Consider the following 11698-nt stretch of genomic DNA (forward strand, 5'->3'; position numbering starts at 1 on the left):
TAAGGGATCTGAGAATGTTGGGATATTTTATAAAAGAGGATATGATTTAACCAAGGATGCAGCCTTGGGTTTCTGTGACTCGGATTTTGCCACCAACTATGACAATAGGAAGTCACAGACAGGATACATCTTCACTTTGTATGGTTCTGCCATCTCTTGGAAATCTGGTCTACAATCTGTAGTAGCGCTATCGACAACAGAGGCCGAGTACATTGCACTTGCTGAGGCTGTAAAAGAAAGTTTTTGGGTTAAGGGAATTCTCAGAGATTTTGGGATTTGTCAAAAGGCTGTCACTGTGCATTGTGATAGCAGCAGCGCGATCAGTCTAACTAAGCATCAAGTGTTCCATGAAAGGAGCAAGCACATAGATGTAAGGTTGCATTTTGTTAGAGATGAGGTGAACAAAGGTGAAGTCAAGATTCAGAAAGTGGGAACAGAGGACAACCCTGCAGATATGCTCACAAAGGTGCTGCCTGTGTCCAAGTATGCACACTGCTTGGATCTGGTGGCTGTGGTTCAGAGATAAGACAGTAAGGTGGAGTCAAAAGGGGAATAGAAGATTGATCATTGTCCAACCTAGGTGGAGATTTGTTGGAATAAAGGTTGAGAAATGATTCAATTGGGTTGGCAGTTAATTCGGTTATGAAGAAGCTCAAGATTCAGTTAGAGAGTTGGTTGTTCTCTCAATCTGATTGGTGGAGCTTCTGTGCATATAAGGACTTAATCCAGCTCATTTTCGGGATTCATTATTCAGCCATTCAACATTCTGAGTAGAAGTCGATCTTCTTCTACATTCAATACAACATACGAATCTTCTCTCTTCTCTACAACTTCTTGATCGAGAGTTTCTAAGGAGTGATGCAGAGATGGTGTTGAGTTCTTGAGTGTGTGTTGTAACTCGTTTCTGAGAGTGTATTCGAGTGTGTGTGTTGTACACGATTAATCAATAAAGCTATTCCCTTCTCTCCCGTGGACGTAGGCCTACAAGGCTGAACCACGTAATTCTCCTGTGTTCTTTCTTAGTTTCTTGGTGTTTCGATTGTTCTTGAGGGTTCTTCACCGAAGTAATTCTTGTTCAGATTGAATCTTGTTCACTGATTCACAAAATAGATATAAAATATAATAATTTATAAAAAAAATTTAAAAATCAAGATACAACTAAATCCAATATTCTCATGGTGTATATGCTTAATTATGTCAATAGTTCATTTCAAAACTTTTCTTTAAGTCATAATACAGAACGATATCAATTCGCCAACTAAACATATCATTTTCTAACTAAATATTGGAAAGTTATGTTTTACGATGTCAATAATGGTTTTAAATAACATTGTGATGATCTAACCTTTGATTTATTAGTTAAACTTTTTACAGTATTTGTTTATTTGTTAGCCGTCCTAATAACTTAGTTACATTGGCATTAGTTTTTATACTTCAAGGTATTGAATGGTGATGACTATGGTCTCTCAATTAATTATTTATGTCTTTATGACATTTTATAATAATATATTTAAATAGTAAAATGATGTAAAATAATGTAAGGAAGATACTACTAATATAATTTAAATATATTTGAGTAATTAAAATGTTTTTGAAATGAAAAGTGTTAAGTATGATTTAAAAATGAATGTATCATAAATAATTAATGGAACGAGTGTTCTAAGGTTACCTTTTTGACTTAAAGTCCATGTGCTTCTGATTAAGCCCAAAGTATCGTAGTAATACTATCACTAAGCCAGAAATCCATAACTGGACCTCTGTTTATTATATTCTTTAATTCATGATGTATAAAATTAAAGGCAGAATTTGAAGGGCACATGAAATTGTAAGACACGGAGTAATAAATAATGTAGATATACATTAAGAAAAAGTTGACCAATAAAATTGTATCACCCTATTTTGTAGAAGGTTATTAAATGCAAAATATATAGTCGTCTATAGCCTTTGCACCTAAAATATGTTGATAAACCCTCACCTCCTACTTAGGTCAACCTTAGGAAAAATTTAATATGTATCTAAACTAGTGTGCATGCATTATCATTACAAGCATTTTCTTTAATACAGTACTTAATAAATAAAAAATAAAAAATAATAAATATACCTCAATCAATGGCAAATTCAAATAGAGTCGTGGCCCACCAACCAACCTCAACACAAGTCCATGAGGTCCCAAAATCATCATTAAATTTGGTTTTTGGAGCTATTGCTAACCATATAGTACAACAACTTTGGTGTTGGGGTTCACTTTTATTTTTTGTTTATTCGTTTTGAGCGACAACCATCACACATCCTCTATCTCCTGACGCCGATATAACCTTTTACATTATATTTTTGATTTCATGCGTTATATTTTTTCAGTTGAGTGCATTTTGTTTCAAAAAGCTAGAGCTTAACCTTTAGAGGTCACTTTTGAACAAGACAAGATTTGAGAACCCACAAAATGTAATATATCATCCATATAAAGGTGGGGTTGGAACTAAGACCTTGGTACGCTTTTGCATTCATCAAGCAATTCCTTTGTTTTTCATTATACATATTGGTGGTATTTTTCTCCACTTTTATGGAGTACAGTACACAAAAGTGAAAATTTATATTCAAATTTGTTCTTTAATTCCATTTTCAATATTCTAACTTTGGACGTAGACACTAAGAGTAAAACAGTGAGATCCATATTTATTTTTCAATTATAAGGAAATGGCTTCAAATTGCAGGGAGGAATCTCTATAGTCTATTATTCAAGAAATTTCACAACTCACATGTCACATGTCACCCATTTAAATCAGATCTATAGTTTTTGCATACCACAACTCCAAGTTGAAGATGCTGATTGCTTATTGAGTTCCAAATGTACTTCTCATTTCACCAATGCATATAAATGATGCAATTCTAAAAGAGAACAAAAATTGTTTAAAACTGTCTATAAGTACCTATTTTGAAATAATTGTTTCATATTTTAATGAATTCATATGCTATATAGTAGTATTAGAATATAGTATCTTCATGAAAAATCTCTAACTTCCACTTGTGAAAGGAGATCAAAATTAGAGACTTAAAAAATTGCTTAATTATTTATTATACTCCTCTCATCAAAGTGATTAGCAATGTGATTTACAGCTTGATCAAATCATTCAAGTACTGATTATGAAGATCTTCCATGCATCTATAACTACTCTCACATATGTATGTGTGTGTTTTATACTATAACTTAAAATAACATGAAAAATAAAGACATTCGTCTTGATTTTGAATCTTCAACACATGCCATACCTAAAAGTATATCTGGATCATATTGTTATTTAACCATAACACTAATATATATACCTAACCAGCAAGTATATTAATCATGATTACTCAAGTTCCAATAGGTCAAATAAGAATACTTAATTATTGTGAGTGAAATTACTATTTTCAGCGCTTCGACAGTGATGTTCTACATCTATCATTAGTATGTTTGATATTGTAGTATCTGGAAATGAGAACCTAATTTTATTTCAATTAGTTTTACTTCTAGCAGTAACTTTAATGTAATTTTATTGGAGTATTAATTAGTGCACCTTCTCAAAAATTCACCCACGTTTTTTTTGACATTTTATATGATTTTCATAAGACCAATTTCATTTTAGTATTAGAAGCACTAATATCAAAAATAGAGATTACCAGCACTAAAAAAAAAAAAATCAGATAAGGACACTTTTTAATCTTATTAAGGACGCTAATTTGTTATTTGTGTGTAATTATATCACAAATATTTCATAAAGTGTCCTTATAGTTAGTGTCCCAACTAAAATTCGGGAACACAAATAGAAGTGTCTTAAAAAAAGTCTTAAAAAATGCTTCACACAAGGGGACTGATTCTTGAGTAATAAAATTGCATTGTTAATTATGAATGGATTACCAGCAAACGAATTTAACAGTAAATTAAATTATCACGGCTGTTATTTGGGGCCTTGGGCTTTACCAATGGAAAAATTTGTTGGTAAAGGGTAAACCCTTGTAGTGCACAATTAATACTCCAAAAATTTACTTGTTATTTGTAACAACTTAAATTTCTATACCACTGTGTATTAGGGACAAATTCCAAACACCAAGTGTCGATGAAAAAATATTAATCTTGCTGCTTTCAATCATTTAAGGGGTATGCATTGCTTAGCCATCTTTTGAAGAATGATTAATTAGAGTTGAAATTAAATAGTAGGTAGAGTCACATGGATGAAAGTCATGTGCTCGAATTGTTATAGAGAATCAGCTTAGTATAAGTTGATACAAAGAAACTTAATTAGTTTATTACTGGTAGTTGAGATTCTTGACAATGTTAGAGCACATGCGTTACAAACTAATAACTGCTAATAACTCCATGTCATGTGTCTTTTCTCTATTTTTCCAATTCTTGTTTTTATTAGAGTTTACACGAACAAGTTATGGTCTCATTTATTAATGCTACTTTGATGTGTGAAAGAAATATTAACAAAATTCTAGTGATTGGTGCATGATAGAATGAGTGACTCACTAGGTAGATAATTTTTTTTTTTAAATTTTACTTTTTCAATGTAGTCTAGACACATCCATTAACATATGAGTCCTTATATGACATTTATCTCACCAAGATCATCCAATGCTCCATCACACAAATCAACTCAAACATAAGGCCTGCTCTAATATCATAGTATTAGATTTTTCTACTGCTAGGTATGCTCCAATCATTAAATCGTAATTGATACATGATGAGGAGACTAACCAAATACTACTAGAGAGATTTCGTCCCAAAATTAATTGATGCATGATGATCGATAGAAGAAGTAGCTCATTGTGCATATAAGTTGATCTCTCTTTTTACTTCATACTTTATTCACGATATGAGACAACTCTCGTGTAAATATCTCAAAATTATGTTATACTAGGTAGTGAGACGACATCTAAGACGAAAAGTCGAAAGTGCTAACAACCCGCAATTGTTGCAGAAATGGATGGGCAGAGCAGCTCCTTTGTCATATTGGTGAGTTCCGTCAAATTTGAATTTATCGTGACCCAGTATCTAAAATTTGTCGTTGCAATTACTAAAAAATAATTAAGAAAAATAATCCAATCACATAAGGAGATTGGGTAGTTCATAGTTGTAAACATTAATACATCTGATATATAGATAAGTAAAGCCCATTTTTGTGTGCCATCTTACTGGGCCATCTTTTATTCTGATATATACCGGTCCAGGACATCTCCTAAGTCCACTTTCAATTTCTGCCCAGTAATGTAATCATAGACACCCCCTAAAAATTCAAATAAAATAAAATCTTAAGCTTAACTGCTTTAACCCAAACGCAAAAAATTAAAATTTTGGGACTTTTTAACAAAAATAATATAGTAAATAACAACAGTTGATCTTCAATTCTTTGATTTTTTGGGTGCGTGTATACTGCTTTGCAGTTAATAAACTAAAAATCTAACTAAATACTTGGACCGCGGTCGTGCACTGAATCGTCAATCTTCGGTTGATTGACCAATGTGGTATCGGGTTTGGTTTGGTATTAACCAAAAATCGAGAATATATTAAATAGCCCTAGAAGTAAAACCTAACAACACGATATATTCATCTTAGTTCGCTTGGTTGTTCGACCATTTTTCTCTAATGAATGGAAGTATTTCCTTTTCATTAAAAAGATTGTAGGCTTACTAGGACCATTACTAAAATCAAGTCCCTTATGAGTTGAAGATGGCCAACTTTAAGACCGATTTATGCCAAAATTTGTGATAATCAATACATTTTCGTTTATTCCTTTCTGATACGACATTTAACAAACGCCAAAAAAATATTGATTTAGTAAGAATATAGTTGTATTACTTAATTATTTCCCTAATGTTTTTCTATCAATTTCAGTTTTTAATTTATTTTAAATTATCCAAGGTTATAGTAGAGGGTTCACCAATTCCTACCTAGCCCCTACGTCGTCGAATATTGAGAAAAATTAATGAATAACAACAAGCGAGCTACCAACTTAGTTGAATTTGTGAACTAAGCCAAAAAAATTACAGGTATTTCCGTATTTGGATGGGGCAAATCATCATTTTTATTTTACCACTAATATACTCTTCAATTTTGTTGTCTTCTTTTCTTATTCTTTCTCTCTTTCTATTTTCTAATTTATTTCTTTATTTATTGTTTTATTATTAATATCTTATTTGTTTAATTTTTTTGCACGAAAGTTCAATCATAATTTGTGTTTGATAATAGCATCAATACAAAATAGGAGCAACATAATTACATTATATGAAATTTTGGAACAACATTAAATTACAAAAGCATAAAATACAATAACGTGAAACTAGATGTTATGCAACATTGAAATATAATTAAATAATTTATTTAAATTAAAGTATAATTGATTATAATTAATTACATAACTATATTAAAACATTAATCCAATATTAAAGGGCATTGAAGGGTAGAGTTCAACTCTCTGAGTTTACATAAAGAAAGGAGCGGAATGTTATAACTTTTGCTCCATTTGTCCTATTTAACCTGAATCTTGGCCATGTTATCTGTTATTGTTAACAATCACTTTATAATAAAAATGTTCACACGCCTTTACACTAAAATAATATAATTCCACTCTCCTAAATAATTCTGTTCAAAAGAAATGAGACCACCTCGAACATGGAATTTTGCGATTGTGGTATATAAGCGCGTGATGACGAATATAGTACTCCGTATATTATAAGCTATATATAAATGAACAATAAATTAGCAACTATGTCACAGTATGTGAGATGGGTTTAGATATTATAATCTGTGAGATTGATATAGGCTAAAGGGTCGATTCTTGAGAAAAATCGTGAATTTTGGTCCAATCATCATTTTAAAATCATCAAGTACAAAATTTAACAACTATGCATTTTACATTGATAACATTCTTGAGTGTGTATATTCACATGTGATCTCATATAATTTATTCGGATGTCGCATTAAGTATAATTTCGCCCAAATTAAATCTCATGCGAAAATTGAGAAAATCAAATTATACTATGGTATTTTTTATAATCGTTGAAAATTCTAAAATGGATCATAATTTGACCAAAATTCAAGATTTTATGATAATATGCTACTCCCTTGTCCTGAAAAATGAGGACATTTGAGACGACACAAGAATTAATGCATGATTGGTAAGTAAGAGAGATGAAGAGAAGAGTAGATAAAATAGTAAGGCCATGTTTGGTAGGGGTGATAACTCATCTAGGATGGAAATCCATGAACAAAAATTTGTTCATGGATTTCCATCCTAGATGAGTTATCACCCCTACCAAACATGTTTAGTGTATAGTGGACCACATTATTATTAGTGTTTAATGTGGGCCTAGTGGTATATGTTATAAATAAATTAATGTATATGAGTAATAAGTATGAGATAACTTTTCATGACTGAAATTGAGATATTATACGGAACAAATGAAAATGAAAAGTGTCTTTATTTTATGGGACGGATAGAGCATAACCAAATTAAACTTCCAATTTAATTTGTAGCTACCACAATTTTTACTATAGTAATACAGTTTTGGACATTATTGTTTAACCATTTAGTTATTTTGTACTCCCTCTGTTCGCCATTAGGAGTTCCATTCATGGGCGGCACGAATTTTAAGAAATGTTAAGAAAAGTGGGTGGAAAAAAGTTAGTGGAATAGGGGTCTCACTTGTATATATTAGTTTTAAATGAAATGTGAGTGGAATGAGTTAGTGGAAGGTGAGACCCTATTACCATTTATAATAAAAGTGAACCGAGACTCTTATTCGCGGACGGAGGGAGTACTCTACTATATTATGTTAATGATTCAACTTAACGTAATTTCTTATATTTTTCAATTCTATTCTCTCTTTTCAATTTATATCCACTTTTATTATTGGAATTTTACTCTACGATGAAATCATGGGATACCTATGATTTTTGAATTGAGGGGTACATAAAAATACATATCATGAAACAGTACAACATGTATGAATTGACGTGGAATGATTCTCATAATAAATTTTATACCCAGTATATGTTGTCACTGGTTTTCTGACTCAGATATTAAAACATATTGAGGAAAATGGGTGTAAATGATTAATGAAATATAAATAATTTTTTATATTAATTTTATAATAAAATATAAGTAGGATGTATCATCAATTATCAAAATTTATCAAAATAGTAAAAAGTGATGCGACAAGTATTTGTGAATGAGTTGAGAATGAAACTAGTGACTGGTACTGAAATACTCCCTTTGTTTCCATGTTTGTTGAGTTATTTTTCTATTTTGTAAAGTTCTAAAATAATTGAGTTATTTCTATTTTTGATAAAAAACAATTTTCTCTTTTTTATTTTATTCTTTCTTACTTTATTCACCGTTTATTTAATAATTTATTCTTAAACTTCGTGCCGATAACAAATGCCTCAATTAATCTGACCAAAAAAATTGAATCCGACCATAGTTCATTTCTGTAACAAAGTTCAGACTTTTTAAAAATTAAATTCAAACTATATCTCATAAACTATTTTTTTTTTTCTTTTTTCTCGCACCCACTATCATAATCTATACTAGTAGTATAGTAAATTCCGTATAGGCAGTATAGCACTATCAATGTGAATGCATACTACTAGTAGTTACATAAGGACGATATTTAATTCTACACATATTTATGTGAACTATCACACTACATTTTTAGCGTTATTTGTTTTCGTTTATATATTATTTAGCTTGATTCTAATATATTTAAAATATTATAGACATTTTTAGTTTTATAAAATTCATAAAAATGTAAATTTTGTTTTATTCCTTTTTGTGAAGTTGTAATAGGAATTAGCAGCTGGTTCATTATTTTTGATTCCACACGTCATTCTGTTTACCTATATAGATTGGGGTACACAACAATGCATCTCTGTTAGTGTTGGTTTTGAGAGAGACTACATGTGGCCTTAAATCTCTGCTGCATCTTTGTGTTAGAGAGGGATGGAGTACTATACAAATGATCAACATGGTTTATTGGAAGAGTTACTATGTCTGGAATCTCTGGATCACTGCACAAATCAACAATCTTATATAAACATCCCTACAACAGATGATTGCTTCCAAAACCTGTCTTCCTACGCCCCGTTTGGCGCCGAGCTATCACCGCCCGACTTCACTGTCGATTCCTCCACTTTCAACCTCCTCCCCCAAACGCTCCCTTACGACTTCACAAACGCCCTCCAAAATGCGGATACCGTACCCATTTTCAACATCGGACAATTTTGCCCTCCCGCTGCTGCTGAGATCAAAACCAAGCTCAACGGCCAGCCGTCGAAGAACCTCATGGCGGAGAGGCGCCGCCGGAAGCGCCTCAACGACCGCCTCTCCATGCTCAGATCAATTGTTCCCAAAATTAGCAAGGTTATGTAACCTTTTCATTTCCTGTATTCGTTATATGCTACTGTGATCTGAAAAAGGGGGAAAACCAAAATTGCAGATGGACAGAACATCCATTTTGGGAGACGCCATAGACTACATGAGAGAGCTGCTGGAGAGAATCAACAAATTGCGAGAGGAAACGCATTTGGGGGAAAATCAATTGAGCGTCATGAGCATATTCAAGGACGCCAAACCGGCTAATGATTGTTCGCCCAAGGTAAAATCGATTCTTCTTCCAAAACTGATCAACAAATACTAACAATTACTCCTTATTTGAGAAAATTGCAGTTTGAAGTGGAGAGAGGAAATCTGGATACGCGAATCGGGATTGGGTGCGAGACGAAGCCAGGATTGTTGCTGTCAATGGTGACCACATTGGAAGCATTAGGGCTGGAGATTCATCACTGTGCTATCAGCTGTTATAATGACTTTACTATGCAAGCCTCTTGCTCAGAGGTCTCACATTTCAATTTTCTTTTTCTTTTTTATTTATAAATTTTGATAATTTGGGGAATTAATAAGTGCAGGATTTGAAGACGATAGCGAATTTGGATCCAGAAGAGATAAAGCATTCGCTTCTCAGAAACGCAGGATATGGCGGGGAGTGTGTGTAGCTGTAGCATATTATTGGTTGGATTTGTTTTGATTTCTCATCTCTTTTTGGGGAATCTGTTGCCTTTTTCTGGATTCTATTGGTAGTGATGAAATCACACCTTCGTTATTCTCTAAAATAAATGGATTCTCTATAAATGTGTGGAGAAGGAGAAGGTAATGATTTTCAGCATAATCATGTTAACAAGTAAAGGGGGAACAGATTCCAAATTGCCATTATACTCTGGTCAATCGACTTAATTTTAAATACAATAAGATTTGAGCTCAAGCCAAATTATAAAAACTTTTAAAGTTTGAGTAATTTTTTCATCCATAATTTATATACTCCATTTGGTTAATTAATCGAAATATGGCCACAGTTTGTGTTTTTACAAACAAGTACAAAGAATTATTTGGCCTTACAAGTTACAATAACCCGAAAGAGAAATAAGATATGAAGTGTTTAAATAAATGCAATTGTTTGTAACAAATCAAATCCTTAATGAACATCAAATCAACACATAAATAACACCAACGAAGCACTAGGGCATCCGCAGCGCGGCTCGATGCCGTCTCCATCTCGTCCCGACGAGACGGGACATCCCGTCGCGCGCGGAAGGAGTCGGCCTCGAGCTGGCTTGCCACGCGCGCATGCCACGTGGCGCACGCTGGCGCGCGGCGTTGTAATAATGACGTCATAATTCATTTTTTAAAAAAAAATCGATTTTTCGAAAAAAATAAAATAAAAAACGGTAATATGACCGTTCAACGGTCGAATTTTAAATTTTTTTTATTTTTTTTTAATTCTATAAATACTCTTCTCATTCTCCATTTTATACATAAACACACATCTATTCTTCTCTCATCTCTATTTCTTTCCTCTCCAATCACTTCTATAAATCATTCATTTATTTTTTTTCTTCTTCCAAATTTAATTCATTCATGGATCCATTTGAGCAAATGCGTCGAATAATGGAAGAATCGCTAGAAGAAGATCGACGTAGGGAGGAGGAAGCCGCTGCGCCTCCTCAAAGGCGACCCCGGACTTATATCCATCGTAACCGGGAGGAAGCCGCCGCAAGGTTGGAACGTGATTACTTTAGTCGGAACCCGGTATGGGGAGATATCTACTTCCGTCGCCGTTTCCGTATGTCACACGCGCTATTTTTGCATATCGCGAATACATTGGCGGCACGGGAAGAGTACTTCAGAGAAGGGTTCGACGCTGTTGGTCGTCCTAGCCACACGACGCTAAATGTACTGTAGCGATCCGTCAGCTTGCTACTGGACAAACGGCGGAATCGTTCGACGAATACCTCCACGTCGGAGAATCCACTGGGAGACTTTGTTTGCTGAAATTCTGCAAAGACGTCCGGGCAGCCTTCACTGACGAATTTCTGAAGAAGCCAACCACTGCAGATTGTCAGTTTCTGCTCCAACTTCACGAACAAGCACACGGATTCCCCGGGATGCTCGGGAGCGTCAATTGCATGCATTGGTAATGGAAGAATTGCCTTGTGGCGTGGAGAGGGTCATACACGAGCGGCCACAAAGGCACCCACCCTACCGTTATACTCGAGGTCGTCGCCCACTACTGACTATGGATTTGGAATGAGTATTTCGGGGTCCCCGGCTCGAACAACGACGTCAACGTGCTCCACAATTCCAACCTCTTCAGCGAAGTTCTGAAT

The 11698-nt window shown here is 33.7% G+C and overlaps 1 protein-coding gene across 2 annotated transcripts; it reads left to right on the forward strand.

Moving 5' to 3' along the window:
* The first annotated feature begins 8884 nt into the window (after positions 1 to 8884).
* Positions 8885 to 10166, forward strand: LOC125196824 (transcription factor bHLH93-like). Of its 2 annotated transcripts, none has more exons than XM_048095471.2 (4): positions 8885 to 9398; positions 9475 to 9633; positions 9705 to 9872; positions 9953 to 10166. In XM_048095471.2, the coding sequence occupies exons 1-4, from the start codon at positions 8979 to 8981 to the stop codon at positions 10028 to 10030; spliced, it is 825 nt and encodes a 274-aa protein (XP_047951428.2). In that variant the 5' UTR covers positions 8885 to 8978; the 3' UTR covers positions 10031 to 10166. The 2 variants fall into 2 exon arrangements, with proteins under 2 accessions (XP_047951428.2, XP_047951427.2); XM_048095470.2 differs by having other exon boundaries at positions 8891 to 9398; positions 9944 to 10166.
* The last annotated feature ends 1532 nt before the right edge of the window (positions 10167 to 11698 follow it).

The sequence above is a fragment of the Salvia hispanica genome, chromosome 4 (assembly GCF_029641045.1).
Source record: "Salvia hispanica isolate PSC_SH4W2 chromosome 4, Shi_PSC_v1, whole genome shotgun sequence".
Lineage (NCBI taxonomy): Eukaryota > Viridiplantae > Streptophyta > Magnoliopsida > Lamiales > Lamiaceae > Salvia > Salvia hispanica.